General features: G+C 42.9%; 1 protein-coding gene across 1 annotated transcript in view; it reads left to right on the top strand.

Moving 5' to 3' along the window:
- The window catches only part of USP7 (ubiquitin specific peptidase 7), a 102914-nt gene extending 99633 nt beyond the window's left edge, over positions 1 to 3281 (top strand). Inside the window, exon 31 of the mRNA XM_054041016.1 lies at positions 1348 to 3281. Coding sequence (XP_053896991.1) covers positions 1348 to 1454 — 107 coding nt within the window. The 3' untranslated portion in view covers positions 1455 to 3281. The remainder of the gene's footprint in view (positions 1 to 1347) is intronic.
- Positions 3282 to 21702: the final 18421 nt, after the last annotated feature.

Here is a 21702-nt window from a genome sequence, read left to right as displayed (position 1 = left end):
GCTGAACAGATCAAATTAAACCTGTGTCCTAGACTTTAATTGGACCAGTTTTGAACATGTGTAGACAAGGCACAGCGATTAAGTAGGCTTTTAAAATATGTTAGCTAGCATTCTAACACCACACCTTTAAATCCTAGTCTAGACAAGACCTAAAAAAGAATACTAATTTCCTGTCATTAATCAGTGTTAAGTAGTGTTATGGTGTGCAATGGTATCTCTTTAAAAGGCATGGGTGACATCTGTGTTTATAATGCACTGTCCATTATGCCAAGATGAAAGAGAATTTACTTTTTCAATGGAGAAAATGTATCCGAAGTGCACGCACACAAACCACCTAGAAGAAAAAGGTCAAGTATTTCACACTTCAGTCATCACAGTTGGCTGATTTGAATCCAGTGTCAGGTCCTTGTTGCTGTAGGATTTTTAAGCTACTGTCTTCTTCATTTCACTCCAAAGAACATTTGATGCATTGTGGACACCTTACAGAGAACTTTCTTCCATTTGAAAGAAATATATAGACAGTGTTCTTAAAGATATTACAGTGCATAATGAAAACTAACCATTAGCAACACAAAATATTGAATTGGACAGTTGACAAAATTCTTGTATTTTTAATGCTTTCAAAATGTTTGTAAACTTCTTTGGATGACTAAAATCAGGGGTTCAGTTGCATAATTTCTTCAAAAATTCCAACTGAAGAGTTAATTGATGGTGAGTGTACTTTAATGCTATTAAGTCTAAGGACTTGTCTTCACTACCGCACTACATCGACAGGAGAGCATTTCCTTGCTTACATAGCATGGTATAGACACCGCTCTAAGTCGATGTAACTTGTGTTACTTGGCGGGTGGCTTTTTCATACCCCTGAGTGATATAAGTTAGCAGTAGTGTAGACAAGCCCCAAGTAAATCACATGGCAAGAATAACCTAAAATATGGTAATAATAAAATACAGCTTCCAATACTTAGTATTCCTAGATGGTAGTTTCCTCTTCAAAACAGGCCCAACGTTTCTTTTATTCAGAGAGCTATGAAAGCTGATGCATTCAGACTCATGTCTTTGGGCATCAAGAAGTACAGCAATTTTTCACTTTTAGCATATTGTCTGTAAAATTATGGTCGCAACAGCTAAGTAGTGTGTATGTATCCAGTAGATCCAAGGACACAGTTTAGGATATTAGTGGAAATGCAGTGGTTGCTATGAAAATGTTCTACAGACTTCTGGAGTGCTTCAGTACTGTAAGATTCAGGTTGTTCCATGTAAGGGCATGCAAACATTTTGTGCAAATGTAAGGTTGCTACTGTGTCTTAAAAGCTTATTTGGTTTTTTTTTTTTTCCTTTTTCTAGGCAACATGTCTCATCCAAGGCCATGGCTAGGGCTTGACCATTTCAATAAAGCCCCAAAGAGAAGTCGCTACACTTACCTTGAAAAAGCTATTAAAATCCATAACTGACTTACCCAACCAGTTTGTTCAAGGCAAGGGACAAATATCAGTGTGTGTGTGCACCTTTTTAACAACAGTAGAACTTTGGTACACGTGCACTATATCTGAAGTCTTCAGCAAGAGGATTTGCTGCTGATGTTAATTTTATTTTGTTGAGGCTGTTCAGTTTGGCTTCTCTGTATCTATTGACTGCCCTTTTTGAGCAAAATGAAGGTGTTTTTATAAAGCTTGGATGCCAATGAGAGTTATTTTATGGTAAACGTAATGCAAGGCAATTGTCAGCATAATGAGGGAAGAGTTTAGTAGAACAGTTGACATTGGCAAAATATTTGTCTGTAGTACGTTTATAGATGGCATAAGCTGTCTGGCTGCCCTTCCTGGTGTGGTACTCCCCATCACTGCAGCTAGTAAGTCTTATGTTTAGACTCACATCAGATTTATTTCCTTCAGTTATACTTTAAATGACATTTTTGTGCATTTGTAAATGCAAAAAAACTCACATCATCAATAAATAGCAATCTCTACTTCATTGTGTACATTGTTGGCACTTATTCGGGATTTTTGCCTCCTCCAGCTTCATAGGATCCTTTTTTAATAAACTAGTTCCTATGTTGTTCTGTCGCTACCTTGCATCCCATTTTGCCAAGTGGATGCTCTGGGTCCTAAAAGATATTTGGGTATTTTTATTAAATTAAAAAATATTGACAAATACCATTGAGGATTACTATGCTGCCTTTTGACAAATAGAATGACACTCAGAGTTGGCAAAAGCAGGTGAAAGGATTATAAATATAATTAATTTAGTTAACTTGGGAAGAGATGGGGGGGAAAACACAAGAAATAGCCTTTCAGCACAGAGGGCATGCTCACTAGTGTTTAGTAAGCTGTTGACTTTGTAAAAAAACAAAAACAAAAAACGGAAAAAAAAAATTAAAAAAAAACTGAAATTGTATATTTAATGAACATGTACAATTTAACACTTGGAGGTTAATTTTGTTGGGTGAGTCTGCAAGTGAATTTCACTGATGTTGATATTCATTGTGTGTAGTTTTATTTCAGTCCCCAGACTGCTTCCTTTTCTTTTGGAGCTAATGCCAGCTGAGTGTCTAGTTTTGAGTGCAGTACAAATAGAATCAGCAATTCACACTTATAATTTTACATTCTTTTCCAGTACTTTATTTTGTTTCTGTAGCCGCAGTGTACAACAACTCTTCCTGTATATTGCCTTTTTTGCTGGAAAATGTTGTATGTTGAATAAAATTTTCTATAAAATTTTACTTCGATGAGTGATGACGTGGAGGTTGAAGAAGATTTCTACTCTCCTTGGAAGTACAGTTTTCATTTATATTAAGGTTTTACTGAGATGTATTTTTTTTTCCAGTATTGCCAATGTATATCCCTGGGTTTGGTTGGTTTTGGGGTTTGGGAGTGGTCTGGGAGGGATTGTTTTGTTTTGTGAATTTTTTTGATTCTGTTTCTTTTGTTGGTGTTTTGCCTCTAACTAGTCACATTCGAGCTTAGGAAATAAAAGGTTTTCCAGGAGGGAACCATGTACAAATAAGATGAATGAAAAAAATATTTTACTAGTTTGTTTGTAAAGCTGTAGTAGAGTCTTTGTAGTAGACTTGACTCTGCCTGCCTTGTACAAAACTTTTGTGGTCCAGATTCTCAAATCTAATATTATAAATGGTGTAAAGTAAAATCTGGAGTCTCTAAAGGTAAGCTCTCAATAGATTTATAGATTATTGCTGTAATGTGTTCCTTGTATTCATAATCAAAAACATTCTTAGAAGCTTACTTTCATTAGACCTGTCAATAAACATTTAATAGGGGTTATATACGTGATGGCCTTTATAATTTTTTCTGAGATTGATTATGGTTGTTGTCAAAAACAGCAGGAGTATTTGTTTTTTAATTAAATCTATAGAGGGGTTCCCCTCTCTATTTCAGTTTTAAAATTAAATTAATTTCCTGCTTCTGGTTTTAAATATTCCTGTAGTGGGGGATTTGTTTTTGTAATTGTATGTTGTGTTGCTTTTAATTATGTTTATTTCCAATCAAGGTAAACCCACGTTTATATTAGTTTTGTCCTCTGTTTTATCCATTTCAGGTGGATAAAAGTGGTTTAAGTAGCATGCCTTGAGTGAGTAAAGATTTCCTTTGATTCATGTTTGTGTTAACTGGTGAGGGTTGTGCTGCAATCCAGGGTAACTGGTGCTTACAGAGTGCTCAGATTGTACTCTAGATGTTCTTTAGTTGTGCCATCCAGAAGTAATGGGCTCGCTCTACATTTCTTGGATGTAAATGTTAGGATAGCCTAGTATAGAATCCACCTCGCTCTTGAAAATCATTGAGCCTTCAGAGTCACACAAAGTAGTAACATGGACCATGACCTGTTTTAGAAGATATCTCTAGTAATCATAACTGCATTTTATACTTAAGAAGAAAACATCCATTTCACTTTTGCATCAGTAAGCTCTTGGGTGCCTTTTAATTTCAGATCTGTAGTTTTACTTTCTTCACTGTCATGTGCTTATTGATAGCACTAGTGCATCAGTTTTGAAAGGACCCCACATATGTAAAGCATTTTGTTCCTTCCAAATTTTTCTGTCATTGAGGTTTTCCGAGAAGATTTGGAGCACAAGTAACTTGCTCTTTGAGGAGGGAAAGGTTTAGAGACATTGTTGAAGGTGTGAATATTTGAAATACCTAACACTATGAAGAGAAGAGGAAGGTAGGGTATTATCTTAGATGCATTCTCCTTGTTTAATTCATTTTAAGAATTTACAATTACACAATGTAATCTTCAAAATAAGGATGATTTCAATTTTGAGTTTGTATTTTGGATCACAGATGAGTAATAGACACAGACTGCATTAAATTACAGTGGTAAAACAAGAAGATAAGTCAAGCACTGTTACGCAGGATCACGTTATTACAATGGGCAACCTAAATTCCTGCTATAAATATAGAAAAACATATTACTGATATTTATATAGTGCTTTTCATTCCAAAGGATCCCAAAGTGCTTTATCAACTCTATACATACAGCACCACTGACAGCGTCACATCTGGGGTTGAGTGTGGCAAGCAGCGAGCACACTTAACAGTGGTGAGGAGGATTTTGGCCAGCCCCACCAGGCAAGCCCCCTACTGGTACAAATCAGGCAGGGTTTGTGTTGACACATGCATAGTAAACTACATGGAACTCAGTGTATTGTATCTACCTCAGCCCTTCACCCTTCTAAGTTGACGCTGCTGGGCTGTGAACCTGTAGTTTCAGAGAGTCTTTAAGTGTTTCAGACCTGAGGCTTAGACCAGTCAGTGTGTCCTGTGGGTTTCGTGCTGGCTGTGGATGTCCGTATGTAGATCTAAGCTGTGCTGTGTTTTTGCTATCTAGTATCCTAATAGAAACCATATTCTGTAGGAACTGTACATATTGTAAATAAAATAACTAGGATAACACTGAACCTGTGTCTGTGTCCACTCATTTGCTTTTCTATTAGAAATTTAATGATTTTGAGTCAAAAGCTACTGAACTGCTCAGAAGTCATGACAACTTGATCTTGATTGTAGACTTGGATTTTTCAGAATGCACCACAATCCCTTGGAAAGTCTAAGCATTTCTTGAAGTGTTTTTCTATCAAAAATGGTCTTCATAATAAAAAAGGTAGTTGTGGCCAGAGGACAGACAATTCCTTTTCACACCAGCTTTTGAGGATTTGAAATACATTTTTATTCCACATGGGAACAAAACCAAAACCTTGCAAACGTTCTCAAACATGGACTTGTCAGTGTTCATTTTCTGGGTCAAAACTAGCTCTTTGATTTGGAAGAAGGGGTGTTTATGTCTATTCTGGAGGTCAGAGCACTGGCCTGGCATGTAGGAGTCCCCGATCCTTACTTTCCCTGATGCAAGAGATTTGAACTTTCATCTGGCACTTCCCAGTGCCCTAACCCTCAGGCTATAGAGTGAATCTCTTTCTCAAAAAAACTTCCCAATAAAAAGTTTGTCTAAACAGATAATTCTCCATGAAATGTTTCTGCTTTGCATCATCGTATTTCAGCCAAGTTTCACTTTGCTGCAAATGTTCCAACCAGCTCTGGAAAATGGCTGTTATGAGTCTAAAATCAGATGCGAGAAACTTCTTGGTTTTCCCCCAGTGTACATAGCCTCCTATTAGGAAAGAGAGTAGCTTTGAAACTGAACTATAAACTTTTGAAAGCAAAAACTGTTTCTTGTTTCACAACAGGATTTTGTAAAGGAGACCAATTAAGAATCATATTTTAAATGTTTTAGTTAAACATACTGTAAAATCCTTTTCATGAGTGAGACTTCAAAGAGGGCCACAAAATGAATACAGAATGAGTGTCTCACTCTAAATGTGTATGACCTGCCAGGTGACTTACAAAGAATATATTGCACAAAGCTTGTTGCTGAAAACAGCTGGCATGTCCTAATTTCCCATTCATTTGACTGCTGGTTCCATAAGAGTATGTCCCTCAGCCCGCGCTGCTTCCTGCAGCTCCCATTGGCCTGGAGCGGCAAACTGCAGCCACTGGGAGCTGCGATTGGCCGAACCTGTGGACACAGCAGGTAAACAAACCGGCCCAGCCCGCCAGGGGCTTTCCCTGAACAAGCAGTGGCCCTAGTTTGAGAACCACTGCTCTAGAAGACACATGGCTACTTGATAGAGAGTGTGATCTATGTAATTCTGAAGAACCCATGCAACAGAGACAAAGATTAAGCAGTGCCAGCTCAGTGAATACGAGTAAAAATGTTTTAAATGCCGTTTTCAATGTTTTATCTAAATTGAGGTTGTGAACACTTGCCTATTTTCCATGCCTACACTTTTGCTCCGCAAAAAGGTAGAAAACATCACCACTGCCTTTGGATCTGAAATTTCTCGTGCTTTGTTCTCAGCCCAGAAGTAAAATGAGCTCACTGCTGCAAGTTTTTCAGTACACTTCAATTCCTGTTGAGGAGTTCACAAGGTCATATCCAATACGTGCCTTTTAATGTTACCTCGTCATGAAAGTATTTCTGTACAACCTATGACTTCAATTCAGGCATCTGGGCTTCTCTGCCACTTGCTCTGTCACAGGTAAATAAATTGGGCTGTTTAGAAGCACCCTCAGTCTAGCTTACCTCTTAAGCAAAGGATGGGTCTGTGTTTTTCTTCCACAAAGCAAATTTTTCAGTTCAGGATTTAAGGTGATTTTCAGGCAAAATTATACCTTAGAAACAAGAGGAAGGGAAGAACTATCATCCATCCTGCAGTTCCATGGTGATATAAACACCACTATGGTGACTATTTCCCTCGGGGCCAAACTCTCTGTACACTGGATCTTCTGAGGCTGGATAGCTATACACCTCCCTCTCACTCATCTCTGCAGAGGAGTAGGTGCACTTCTTTCAATCAGACACATCCATTTCTAAAAATAGACTCTTGGTATTTTATTTCCTAGGGGCAAAATTTGAAGGTCTGGGTACTGCCCTGTTCCACCTAGATCATTCTTCCAATGGACGGGGAGATGGGAAAAACAGTCCTTAACCCATAAGAGTATTCTAACAATGACATAACATCTGGGCATTCCAAATGTAAATATGCTGCATTTTTAAAGGCTTTGTCTGCAATAGAAAATGCTGTACCTACATTCTATCAATATCACAAGCACTGGTGTAGACAGGGCTTAAGCATTTTTACCAGCTGCTCTGAGCATTCTTGCATGACGTAAAAGCCCTGTCTGCATTAACAGTTATTCCATTGCTAGCACAAATGCAACTGCTGGAAATTGATCACTTTCTAGCAGAGATGCACCTAAAGAGGGTCATAAGATGTGGTTGGCTTAAGTCAAGCTTTTTAGACTGGGTATCATTACCTAAAACGCCTCTGCAGTTTCCTATTTCCTTCCCCCTAGTCACAGGAAGATGGACACAAGTCTTGGGTGTTATGAGAACTTCTATTGATGCTAGAAACTCACCTTATTCTTCCAAAGCAATTATGACTGAAAAGATGAGTGGCCCAGAAATTAAGGAGGAAGAAAAAGCAGTTAATTTTATTTCTCCTGCAACTCGCTTTTTTGTCTTATATACAAGCTGATGCATATCTATTCACAAAAATTTGCTGTGCAGTCCTGTAGCAAGGAGGATTGCTTGTGCTTTCAAGGTGATCTTGGGAGCTTTCACTTCAACCCACGTTTTTTTCTCTGTAGATCTTCTTTTCCAGAGGATGAGCAGGGACCCTGAAAAATATATTCCATGCGCACATAGTCATTCCATCTCTTCCCAGGACTCTTAGAAAATTTGGTACTCCACTCTTCTTCCCATAGCCACAAATTGGCTTTCTGAATCCCTTTTCCAATCCAGTCTAGATCTTTCTCTAGCAGCTGGGATAGAGTCTGAGCCACAGGCTCTAGTGGCTATGGGGCTATCTAATTAATTAGTAATTAAGCCCTCCTGGTATGTCTACACTGCAGCTGGAAGGGAGCTTCCCAGCCTGGGTAGAGAGTTGTTCTAGAGAGGCTCAAGCTAGCATGCTAAAAATAGCTGTGTGAATGTTGCACCACTGATGGAGAGAGCTCAGACCCAGGGGGCTGGGTGGACTTGAGCTTGGGTGACTAGCCTGAGCCTCTGCCAGTTTCACAACATCCACACAGGTATTTTAGCACGCTAGCACAAGCTGAGATAACATGTCTGTCTGCCCAGGCTGGGAGGCTTCTCCCAGCTGCAGTGTAAGCATACCCTTAATGTCCTGTAGCAACCTAGTCTCTTCCAGTCTCTAGTAAGGTGTAGGCAACATACTGCTGTGGACAGAAACTTCTCACCCACAACATCCCCAATCTCTAAGGTCTCAGAGCTCTTCAAGCACAGCTGAATTTCGGGTTGTCAGCTGGCACCTTCCATAGAAAAGTGTTTGCACTCAGCAGTTTGCAGGAAAGTGGAATGGGAGAGTCCCTCCACCTATCAAATGTATTTGGATATAGCTCTCCTCAAATCAAAGCTTTGCTTCATGGTCCCCCTCAGGCCCTCTCCATCCCTGGTTGCTATTGCCGTCTTCAGCATGATTATTTCCATATTATAAGTTGGGAGAGAGAGAGAGCTGCTCTCACCTGTAAGAGGAACCATTTCAGATCTTCCACGAGGATTCGGTGCCTGGTGTTCAAGTCATCTATCACTTGGAAATTGCCCTACCACGCTTTTGCCCATCTCCTAAATCCTGTGCTTTGGCACAAGTTAGATGTGGTAAGAGTCCTTAAGTTCTATTTACATAGAACTGTCCCGGCATCCACCTAGTTAAATGAGCTTGTGTTCATTTGCATTCCCTGATGTCATGCTCAGCAGCTCAAGAAGTTCGAAGCAAACAATCTTGCTCTGAAGAACTTAAAATACCTTAAAATCAGTCAAAATACCTCCCATTAATTCTACAAATGAAAGGGGGAAGGAGAGAGAAGTTTATCATGACACTTCCCTGACATGGTAGAATATTGACTTGGATCATGACAGACGATACAGGATGAGGGTAAGAGGGGTGCATAACTAGCCTGAACTGCTCAGGGATCCTTTAGCTCTCAAATCACAATAATAATTTAGTTCTAATAAGAACAGACTTTTTTCAGTATTTGATTATAGTTTATCTGCATAAGCAGAGAGAAATCTTGGGTATGAAGATAGTTCACCCAGGCAGAGTGGTTATTTTGTTTCCAGGTGCTTTAACACTACCACTACCTTCGATGTTGATCATGCCAAAAAAAAATCTGTTCAAGCAGCTAAGGTCTATAGCACAAGGGGCTAACTAATCATGCCTTTTTGTCACATTTCCTCTCATTCCTTGAAGTCCTGAGGAAGGTCCATCGGATTCCTGCCTGCTCGTATTGCCAGAGTGGTCCCATAAATCATAATTCAGGAACTTTAATAGAATGTCTCATGCTTTTGACTTAGCTAATCTGGTCTTGAAGATCCCCTTTCACCTTTAGATCTAGGATCTCTAAACTCAAAGGCCTTCACAATGACAGATGAACTAGAATCTCATGGTGCTTCCTCTGAAGTAATTTCTACTATGCTAAAAATGATAGAAACTTAGCTTTTCCTCTACCTTGCGGCAGAAGAATAGAGTTCTGTCTTAAACAGTGTAAGGTCTTGGGGATACAGGATTGTTTTACTCAGTTTGTACAGCACCTGATCTTAGTTTGGGTCCCTAGTATATATACTACTATAATATAAATAAGCCTTATATACCTACAAATTGGCACTGGTTTAACTGACGGTACATTTTTAAAGATTTTAGTTAAACTAGCGCAAGTTTGTATATAGACAATCTTCTTTTGGTGTAAAAATAGAGTATTTGGGGCTTTTTAAGTAGTAAGCTAAACAAATCAAACCTATAACAGTTCAAAAAAGAACTAGATAAATTCACGGAAGATAGGTCCCTCAATGGCTATTAGCCAGGATAGGCAGGGATGGTGTCGCTAGCCTCTGTTTGTCAGAAGCTGGGAATGAGCGATGGAATGGATCACTTGATGATTACTTGTTCTGTTCATTCTCTCGGGGGCACCTGGTATTGGCCACTGTCGGAAGACAGGATACTGGGCTAGATGGACCTTTGGTCTAATCCAGTATTGCTGTTCTTACGTTCTTACGTGTATGCACAAACCTACACCCATTTTACTGAAACAGTTTTAAAACACACCATTAGTTAATCTGATGCAACTTGTACAATAGATCAGCTCTAAGTCATCAAAAAAATTACAAGCTGTCAGGAACTTCAGTGATGGAACTTCCCTATATTACTTGTAGCATGTTCCCCAAAGCAGTAGAATTAAACCTCCATGCACTGTTATTTTCTCAAGATTGCACCTTCAATTATAACAATCTAGCCAGCTGAAAGACTAAGAGCACTGTGCAGATGTGAGTGTGAATGTACATTTATTAATTAGATGAAATATATCCTATAGGGAAACATGTCCTCAATAAAATCTGTGCTAACCTATTAGTCTTTGGTTGGCTTCCACAGGTACTACTGAAGGCACAGCTTGTTTGGGGACAGTGCCATAGAGGGTATGGAGGACATAATTAGTGTATTTCTCAAAGATTGTCCACAGCGGCCATAGCACTGGCTGGACATGCTTTATCATTGTTTGTAAAAATCAAAATAAATAATTTGGCCCAAGGGATCTTCATTTACTAGTGACTGGGCATGAGAAGAACAGAACTCTGCTCAATTTTCAGGTTGAGCTTGCCAGGTTGCTGGTTAGAGATAAATATCTTCTTAGCTGTCAATGGCACAGCCTTCACATGGTGTAACTGACAGACAAAATAGGGAGTCCTTAGGAAGCCACTTTTTTAAAGTCTCTTCAGAATTGGAATTTACTTTGTTACCCACCTGAAATTTCTGGGTCTGGAGTAGTTTAGAAGAGAGAAGAAATCATAGCACCATTGTTTGAATCTTTCGCCCTTTTCTTCCTCAAAATAATAGTGATTAGATAAATACTGAAGCTTATGCTGCAAGTGTAATCTCCATTCCATTTAAACTGGGGTATTTTCGTGACAATTGATGGTCTTATTTTAAAGTATTGGTAATAATGGGCAAACTTCAGAAATGAGAGGCTCCAATACTGTCAGTGCTGTCTGAGCAATGAATTTCGGCTACATGAAATGGAAGAATTTAAGGGAATATTTTTGAAATTCCTTTTGCTAATTGCCTAGCTTGGCGAGCATTGTAATGTGCAACTGCCCCACCAGCCACGCTGGCCAGATGTGGTCCTTCCTGGATTAGACGGGGTATTGGACCTCCTGAGCCTGTGGGGAGAAGAGACTGTGCAGGTACAGCTACAGATTAGTCATTGAACTGTGGACAACTACAAAGACTTCACAGGGGATACAGGTGAAGGGGTGCGACAGGGATGAGCAGCAGTGCCCAATGAAAGTGACGGAATTGTGGCAGGCATACCACAAGGCTAGGGAGTTCAACAGTTGATCTGATGCTAAGCTGCAGACCTGCCACTTTTACACAAAACTGAATGCCATACCTGGTGGAGTCACCAGCAGCATCCCACAGACCGCCATGGATGCCTTGACTAGTGACTGGGACCCTAAGACAGAGACCCTTGCTATGAACAATGAGGAGGAGGAGGAAGGCCATGCGGTGGAGGAGTCCTGCTGTGCTGTGAACCACAGTCTAGCCAATCCCGCCAGCTGAGTACAGACAAGCCTGATCCAGGAGAAGGAACCTTGGATAAGTTTGTGCATGCGCCCACCCATAAATGTGAAGATGGCTCCCGGACCAACCCCAAGTTAGCAGGACAGGTATTTGCTTTTCATTGTTTTACTCGGACGAGAAGAGGTAGAGGTACAACTAACTTAGAGATAGGTATCTGCTTTTCTTTCCCCTATAGAGTTAGCAGAGAGCCATGTGAAGCAATTTGCTTATGTGCTCAGGGATATCCCTTGTATCCTCTTGAGAGATCTCAATGAAACTTTCATGGAAGTACTCTGCAATCCTCTTCCTAAGGTTTCTACAGCTGGCTGCCCTAATTCCTGTGTCTGCAGTAGGACACTTTCCCACCCCACTCCCCTATGACTTTGGCAGACACCACTGCAGTAAATGGCATAGTGGCTCCTGAGCCAGGGCAGCAGCAGTGCTCTCTGTGCCTTTGTTACCCTCAGAAGTGAGATATCAGCTAAAATCACCAGGGCCTTTGGAAAGTAGTGCCAGTATTCGGTGCCCTTGCCCTGTACTCATGCCCATGGAATTAGGGGTCAGCTGGACACTGGTGGTGTGCACAGGCTGAAGAAGCTGAAGTGTCAATAAGCATGTCTTACTTAAAACTCTTACGGGAATAAGGGAAGGGAGTATTGAAATTTATCTTTTGCTTTCCACTATAAATTCAATGATACATCTGTCTGTTTTTTATCTACAGCTGCCATTGTGGCCGTGAGGGGTGCCAGCTTCACATCTAGGGAACACCTACCCTCAGGAGGTGGAGGAGAAAGAAGTGGATTAGGGAGGACATGCTCAATGAGATCCTGCAAGCCAGTGCTGCAGCGGACCTTGAATGGAGGGGCTGGAAGGTGAATATAGCAGACCAGCTGGAGAAGGGAAGAGTGAATAGGAGAGAGATCCAGGTTTCCCAGCAGATAAAAGATTGGGAGATGCGCCAGGACATAATGGGGCTTCCCAGGCTCCAAACATAAATGCTACAGGCTCTCGTTGACCTACAGGTCCAGCAGTCACATGTGTGCCTCCCTTTGCTGTTAATGGAGAACCACAGTTCTGCAGTCCCCTGCACCCCTCCCTCCTAACATTCCACATGAGCTGCGATAGCCATGCATAGTGTGTGTGTGACTGAAATGGACACACTTTTCTAGCATTCTGAGTTTATATTCTGTTTTGTTTTTCACTGTTTTATTTTTACTGCACTTTCTTTGCACTTTTTTGTTACACGACAATTTTTTTTAAATAAATTCATCTTTATTACTTCATGACACAGACATGAATGAATGCTGAGCACTATCTAAAGTGCACGGGAATTGAACAAGACCACCGAACTCGTAGATTGAGTGCAAAACATGGAACTATAAATGTACGGTAAGCACTGCATAATTCACAGGTTCATTGAAAGACACTGGGATAGTCACAAATGTACACCAAGCGCAGCACACAACTTCAGGGCCAGGTACCATGCTGTTTAGCACAGCGCTTTACCATGACTGCCTGTTAAAGTGCTCTTTTGAGGCCTCCCTCTGCTGCATAGCTTCATGTTGAGCTCTTCTAGTGGCTGTGGTGTCTGGCTGTTCAAAGTCAGCAGACAGCCGCTCCCTCTTCGCACTACACCCCAGCAGCAACTTTTCCCCCTTTGCCTCAGAAATATTATGCAGGCCCCAACAAGGAGCTATAACCACTGGGATATTTTTCTCCCTGAGATCTGATCTCGTGAGTAAATGCCACCACCATCCCTTCAATGTACCAAAAGCACATTCAACTGTCATTCTGTACCTTCGGAGCTAGTAGCTGAATTTTTTCTTGGCACTGTAAAGCTGGCCAGTGTATGGCTTCGTGAACCAGGGCAGCAAGAGGTAGGCTGGTCCTCCTAGCATTGCTAGTGGCATTTCAGTGCCACCAATGGCAATCTGCCACTTGCGGGGGAATGTCTCAGCTTGAACCTTCCTGAACAGGCCTGTGTTAAAAGATCTGAGCATCATGCACCTCTGACCAGTGCTTGCATCAGCATCGAAATGTAGCCCTTTCTGTGGATGTAATCTGTGGCAAAGTGGGCTGGGGTGCATGCTATCGCCTCACTGCAGTTTGGGGACTCCATAGCTGCAAATCCATCCACGATGTCCTGCGTGTTGCCTAGAGTCACAGTTCTGTGTAGCTGGGTACGATTAATTGCCCTACCCACTTGCATGACAACAGCCCCCATGGGATTTTCCAAATGCAAAATGATTCCCCACTGAACAATAACAATTCAGCATTGCAAGCTTCCACAGTGCAATTGCCACTCGCTTCTGAGCTGTCAATGCAGCTCTCATTCTGGTGTCCATGTGCTGAAGGGCTGGACTGAGCACACAGATCCAGAAATGTTGCTTTTCACATCGAAGTTGCGCAACCGCTGATCGTCGTCCCAAACCTGCTTTATGATGCAATCCCACCAGTCAGGGCTTGCTTCTCAGGCCCAAAGGTAGCACTCCACCGCCTGGAGCTGTTCCATGAATGCCCCCAACAGCTTTGAATTGGTTTTCACTGTGTCCCTTAGCAGTCTGTCCTGAAAGAAATGATGTGCCCAGTGTTGTGGTACTTCCTGAGGCTATGCAAATACCAGAGGATTGCTCATCCTCTGCGACTTTCATGACAATAGTGCAGAGCTGCGTGGATTCCATGCTTCGGTCAGAGATGGCTGACACTGACAAGTGTTGTGTGGTAGGGGAGGGTTTAAATGGGCAAAAATTATGGGCTACGGGTGGCGTTATAGGGTGGAGAAAGTTACATGATGGGAAATTGACCCCTACCTCCCAGAGTTCCCAGCATGACTCATTTCTACTCCATACACATTGCAAAAATCCTCCAAAAGAGATTGCCCCAGAGAGTGGTGTATGGCATGCTGGGATACCTACCCATGGTGTGCTGCACTTTGCATCGATACAAGTACTCCTGGTGCGTATGCAAATTGCTGATGCCAGCAACCAAATGTGCACATGTACCAGTGATATAATAGCTGTGGTGGCATTATGCCAGCGTAACTTGTATCAATTTAGTGTATACATAGCCCCAGTTTTGCTACTGGTTTGCGTTATGATCTTGGATAAGCCCCTCACTAGTTCTCTGCCTGTTTCCTTCCTCGTACAACAGATGTGGAGCAAGGCTAACAATGTTTGTAACCAAGATCCTTGGCTGCAAGATGCTATAAGGGCCAAATATTATGTATCATCGTTTTTACTTTATCCTTTGGCAAAATGGAGACGTGAGAGTCCTTTACATCAGAGGGTTGTTGTGAGGCTTGTGTAATGCAGCTATACAGAGCAACTTGACATCTTCTGGTCGATAGTAGCTTTGAAAGTACAAGCCGTTAGTATAGGGCTGCCTAGGTGTTTCGGAGGGCCCACAGGTATCACAACTTCAGTACCTCATAGGGTTGGTCTGGAAATGAAAAAATCCTTTGGGGCCACCTGGAAAATCATAGATTTGAAATGATCTAGGCTGGAGCAGAAGAGATCTATGCGTAGCACTACAAGATACGTATGCTGGGTCCACTGCAGTCCCCAGAGTAGATACTTCTGCCTCCAAATTCTATGGGATTGAGCAGCTGCAGAAGGATGGGTTGCACCGGCAGAACTGTGCTGGGGATAAAGTTATGAGAGAACAGTGTCTGCGGGCTGCAGTGGGTTATGTAGGGGCCCACTCGTGTGGAAAGCCACTATGGGGTATGTGAAAGTCTCTCTCTTGGAAAGTCCTTCCTAATCTTACTAGACATGAATTATTCTAACTTTGACTCATGATCTGTGACTGCAGCCAGGGAATAAAAGATCTGTCTATTGTCCAAAGTCCTATGTGTCGCAACCTTATTCCATTCCTCTGGGAACTACACCACTTCCTAAAGGTGCATCTTTGTTCCGTTCCTCTCCCCAGTATCCTTATCCACTCTCCAGCTTCCAGCTGGAGACTCCTCCTTATGTCACACGTTGTTAACATTTTAGGGTGTTTAGCCAGGCTCTTTATCCAAACGGATGTGCATTGTGAAGGCAGGTAATGTTGACTTAAGTATGAGATGTTCATTTCTTCCCTAGTCCCTGTAACATAGATCACTGACTGTTTTAAGTTTTAAAAGTTGCCAGGAGAAAGCTGCTTTATTTTATTTATTTTTTTAATTTCTGCAGAAAGGAGATGTGGATACTTGCCACTAGATGTCAGTAAAATGCTGAGAGCCACTTGTTGCATTGTCAACCTCCTATTTTAGGCAGGAAAATATTGTGGTAGATTTGATCAACATCTTAACAGTGACCTTTAAAACACACAGACAGCAAGGAAATATTGCCATGATGTTGGCTGGCTGTCCTTACCTGGTTGACATCTTTCCGGTAGGAAGCAGTTATCATGGTTTCTGCCCAGTGGACATGTCTGGAAGAACTCATTTAGCATTTTAGGACAATAACAGATCCAGGACCCTTCTGCCTTTGCCAGTCATTCATCAGGTGTATTTACTCCCTGAGGAACCCTTCCTTAAACTTGGATGTGAAAGTTAAAGGCAGTAGTACCCTGGGACCCAAAAGAGAGACTATGCTAGAACTTGGAGAAAGAACATCAAATAACGGACTGTTTCTGAGGTGACAGAGCTATTGGAGGGACACAAAAAGAGACTGCCATCCTTCGACTGTAGGCCCATCACCACATAGTAATACAAGGGGTACAATGTCAATCACATGATGATGTTGTCTCTTGACCCTTAAGGGCCCGCCCACCTGTTACCATAAGACTCACCCCTCTGGGGTATTACTTCCAGGGCAGAGATGGACACATGATTGGATGCAAGCGGTGTCATGTGACCCCTCTAAGAACGCCCCTCACTGATCTCTACCAATAGGAGTGGGTTTCAGCCCCAAGAGTGGATCCCAAGAGCGGATTCAGCCAAACAGGAAGTTCCAGGGCGGGGTGACCCATCTGAGAACAACTCCGATTGGTAGAGGGTGGTGGGAGGAAGTTTCAGCCCCATAGGACTGCCCCTGGAGGGGATTTGACCAAACAGGGCAAGTGCCAGCATGACACACACACACCCACGCACACCCCAAAGTTCTCATGGTGGTGGTGAATGAGTCCATGTTTCCATGATTTCTGAAAAACATGTTCTTGAAATGAGATGGACTCTTAGGACTTCTGGGGCAGTGCTGCTGGCTGGCCAGCTGTCGAGCTCCAGAGATCGTAGGGTTCCGGCCTAGACCCTTGTACTACACCTTTTCTGATTGGTACATGTTTCCCTTCTGGGATGGCCTAAGGGGGTGAAACCTTTGCTGATTGGTAAAGGGCTGTGAGGAGAGTTCTTAGAGGGGTCACACGCCCCTCTCATGGGCAGGTCATTCCTCCCTAGCACTTGCCCTGTTTGGTCAAATCCCCTCTTGGGGCAGTCCTGTGGGGCTGAAACCGGCTCTAACTGATAGAGGGTGATGGGAGGAGTTCTCAGAGGAGTCTCATACCACCCCTGGCTTCCAGTCATGTGTCTATCTTGGCCCTGGAACTAAACCCAGGGGGTGGGGTCTTATGATGACAGGTGGATGGGGCCTTAGGGTTCAAGGGACAGGGTCGTCATGTCATTAATGTTATACCCCTTGTCCTACTCACAGTACCTGAGCACCTCACAATCTTTAATGTAGTTATCTTTACAACACCCTTATTGTGCCCATTTTACAGATGGGGAACTAGGCCCAGAGGTCTAAACCCTCAAAGGTATTTATGTGCCTAACTCCCATTGAAATGGATGGAAATAGCTGCCTAATTACCTTTGAGGTTCTGGGCCAGCAATACCAGGTGACTAGCCCAAGATCACACAGAAAGTCTGTGGCAGAGCGGGGAATTGAACCCATGACTCCTGAACCCCGGCTTGCTACTGGATCATCATCCCTGTCTGCTGAAGGACAGGATGAGGACACCTCAGATGGTTTTGATGCTGATCTGGGGACCAAGAACCTGGAACTGACCTTGGCTTTCCCACATGCCTATCTAAAGCCTTACCAGAGCAAGTGAGAAACTGTATATGTAATGAGAAACTAAACACCTGTATGATGGGGTGTTCAGACTGGCAGGTGGACTGGCAGGGAAATAGTTAACTAACTCCCTTTCCCTTAGAAGAACCACAGCTGTCTGTGTTCACTGTAGACAAATTCAGGAGAGAGTAGAAATAGCTGTAGGGGATCAAAGGTCTGGCTGCCTTCCCTATACTCTGGCTGATCAATCAGATGCAGGGGGACAGGGGAAAGAAAAGGAACAGTACGATGAGAAGGCAAACACTACAGGACTCTGTGGGCCTGAAAATGGGGCAGCTGGTAGGAGCAATTGCTGTTACTTTGTTTCATTTCTTGGAATTCGCAGAGGTGAGCCATGTATTTCTGTATAAGAACTAGTAGGAAGCCAGGAGGTGGTGCATGTAAGCCATGTGCTGCTTTGAAAGGATTAACCTTCGGAAGTGTTGCTGGAATGAATAACCCTGATAGTGTAGGTTTGGCTGAGGTTTGCTACACATCTCTTTGGGAGGTTCTTTGTTTCTCAAAGGGCTAGGGCTTTATTAGCCCACCTCTTGAGCTGGTTGGTGATAAAACCTGCCCTTCCCAGTCTGGGGAGCACTGACACAGGGCATCAATTGATCTTTGCCCTTCCCATATAGACCCCTTACTGCCACATCCCCTTGCTATGTTTTCTCATATCAGGATAAAGAGCCCCTGGTGGCTTGAAATCGTTGCAACCTTCCATTTTAGCTTATGGGGTGGAAAGAGCACAAGTTGTAGGGGACGTTTTCATTGCCTTGCCTGCAAGCCTCTTGGGCAAATGTTTTCAGCACATTCCGATGTAAAATCATTAGTAGTCAGATGTGGGGAAAAGTGTTTGAGTAAGGAGTTGGCACTTACAGTTAAAAACACATTTAGAAACAATTTAAAAATTACAGAAAAATTACTTTCAGAATTACACCTTCCTATAATTCTCTGAGAGTGTTCATGAAAGCCAGCTAGCTGAGGGGGAGAGCAGCTGGTGGTTCTCGAGTGTTTATGTATGGTAGTGGAAGCTTCAACAGGGAATGAAAATCAGGTTGGAATATTTTTAATAAACCTGCTGCCTATTAATTTCATTTAGTGACCTCTAGCCTTTGTGTTTAGGGGTCGAAACAAAAGAACTGGGGGTCACCAAATGAAATTAATAGGCAGCAGGTTTAAAACAAACAAAAGGAAGTATTTCTTCAAACAATACACAGTCAACCCGTGGAACTCTTTGCCAGAGGATGTTGTAAAGGCCAAGTCTATAACAGGGTTCAAAAAAGAACTAGATAAGTTCATGGAGGATAGCTCCATTAATGGCTATTAGCCAGGATGGGCAGGGATGATGTCCCTAGCCTCTGTTTGCCAGAAGCTGGGAATAGACAAAAGGGGATGGGTCACCTGATGATTACCTGTTCTCTTCATTCCCTCTGGGGCCCTGGCATTGGCCACTGTTGGAAGACAGGATACTGGGCTAGATGGACCTTTGGTCTGACTCAGTATGGCCGTTCTTATGTTCCCCAAGTATTTCTGAGGCAGAGAGATGTGCAGAAGAGTAGAGGGAGGAAAGTTACTCTGTGTCAGGTCCTTCAGGGAGCTAGTTCCTCTCTCCGCCCCCAGTCTGTAATAACCCCCAGCTCTTACATAACACTTTTGCATCAGTAGATCTCAAAGTGCTTTACAAAGGAGGTCAATGTTACTATCCCCATTTTACAGATGGGTAAACTGAGGCACAGATGGGGACGTGTCTTGCCTGAGCTCACACAGCAGATCAGTGGCAGAGCCAAGACTAGACCCCAGCTCTCCTGAGTCCCAGTCCAGTGCACTACCCACACTGCCTCTCTAGCACATAGATCTCAGCCTGGAGTCTGATTCTATACCAGAAGTGAATTGTAGGCAGGTACTTAATTCAAAAGGAACTTTAAATGGTTGAGAGACCTTCTAGCACTTCCCAAATCAGGGTATCTGCTAGAACTGAGCCAGAATCAAAACCATGAAGTTCTTGTTCTGAACTAAGCTTCTTGGCCCATCTACATTCCTAATACCTGCCCACTCATGGATAGATTAACTCACCATTGCCAGTTTCCCAATTAGTAACATGTGGCTAATTCTGCCTGCCTGCCTGCCTGCCTCCAAGAGATGTTGACATTTACTTACACGTTCAATTTGCTGAACAAATGCTAAGTGCTCATTATGACTTCACTGGGCACCCACTAACTGCCTGCAGGCAACTGAATGGGCAGCTCTGCTAGCCTGGGAGGAATCGAATGCAGCAAGATGCCTGTGCTACGTTAAACCTGTAGACATCACTCGGAGGCGCCTGCCTGCTCAATGTCACAGCACTATTTTTTTGGCTCTGGCAGCAAACCAGAGGTGGTCCCTTGGCTGGTGTTCTGTTTACTTTAATCTAGTGACATTTTATGCAGTTTACTGGACTGGAACTTGACATGTGAATTCTATTCCTGGCTTTAGGACTGGCTGCCTGTGTGACCTTGGAGAAGTCACTTAGTCCCTTTCTGCCTCAGTTTCCCCTCTGTGCAATGGGGATAATCCTTCCTTTGTGTCTCTTGTCTGTTTAGCAAAGAGGGGTTTTGAGAGGAGGACTGTTCTAGTGTGTTTATACAGCACCTTGCACAATGCAGCCCTGATTGCTGTTGAGGCCTCTGGCCACCACTGTAATTCTAATAATTATTAGAGTTTGTACATTTCTGCTAAAGCAAATCTGGGAAGTTTACAGATCTGCAGGATTTAAGAACAACCAAAACATTTATGAAATCATATTAGCCTTGTTTATGCAATCGGGTGTAATATACTGCTTGGGCACTTAGCAAAAGATACAGCTTACATTGTTTTAGCTACTCAGTCAAACCGACTGAACTAGCTAAGTGGGATGTGCTGAAACACATGCTGAGTAGCTAAAGGGATTCTTTCAGAGCAGCCAGCCCAAACTGCATGCAAGAAGGAGACTCCTAAGAGACTGTAGCTGACAGAGTTTGACCCCCTCTGTTTTGGAGAAGACAAGCAAAGGGCCATTGGAGGTGCCCATTCTCCACATGTCTACCAATTGTAATGATTCTGTAGTTGTCATGGTGTGGACTGGCACTTTTAGGAGGAAACTGGTCCAGCCCACCTGTTCCTCATTAACACCCTCCCAATGGGGCCTGATAGAGGACAGCCGATCACTATGAAGAGAGGGCAAATGGGGAGAGGAAGCTGTCGCAGAGGCTGCAGAGTGCAAGAGGTTCCTGCAGGAGATCCTTGGCCAGAGGGAGGGGTTGGGGCCTGTGAGTATGTGGAAAAACTGCAGGTAGAGATGCCTAGGAGTTTCTGCAGAGTGAAAGAGCAGGAGATGACTCCAGGTACGCAGGCCTGAGAGTGGCTGCTCAGAAGAGAGACAGGAGTGTTTAAAGGCACTCAAAAAGCTTATGCTCTAATAAATTTGTTAGTCTCTAAGGTGCCACAAGTACTCCTGTTCTTTTTGCAGATACAGACTAACACAACTGCTACTCTAAAGGAGCTCAGGTATCCTGAGGGCAGAGACTGAGCAGAGCCTGGGAAGCACTGAAAAGCTATGCTCACCTTGGGAACTTGAAGACAGAGGGAGGAGGGGCTGTGCCCACTGTGAGACTGGGGCAGAGGAGACTGTATTCTGAGTTATTTTATGTTAATAAACCAGATGTCATCGGGGCATTGCTATTAGATGCAAGCCCTTGTGGAGTTACTGATGGGCCTGAGTGAAGAGAAAGATGAAGCAGGGGGCCACAGAGCCATGCCAGGCCACAAGGGGGCACTTCAGAGGCAGCTGACCCTGTAGCATAGAAACATTTTAATGTTTTAATGTTAAAGGTCTGAAAAATAAAATCTCCTCCTCCTCAAAGTTTACCTCTTTGGATAAGAAACATTTGCTGCTGCTGGACAGCCGAGGCTGTGTGGTCCCTTTATGCAGTCAGTGCAAATAGTTGTACCATAAGCATCCTCAGTGTTTGAATTTACAAAGCAAGTGACCTTCACTGATGGGGGCTG

The sequence above is a fragment of the Malaclemys terrapin genome, chromosome 10, assembly GCF_027887155.1.
Source record: "Malaclemys terrapin pileata isolate rMalTer1 chromosome 10, rMalTer1.hap1, whole genome shotgun sequence".
In the NCBI taxonomy this organism is placed as follows: Eukaryota; Metazoa; Chordata; order Testudines; family Emydidae; genus Malaclemys; species Malaclemys terrapin.
This window is presented reverse-complemented; position numbering and strand designations above follow the sequence as displayed.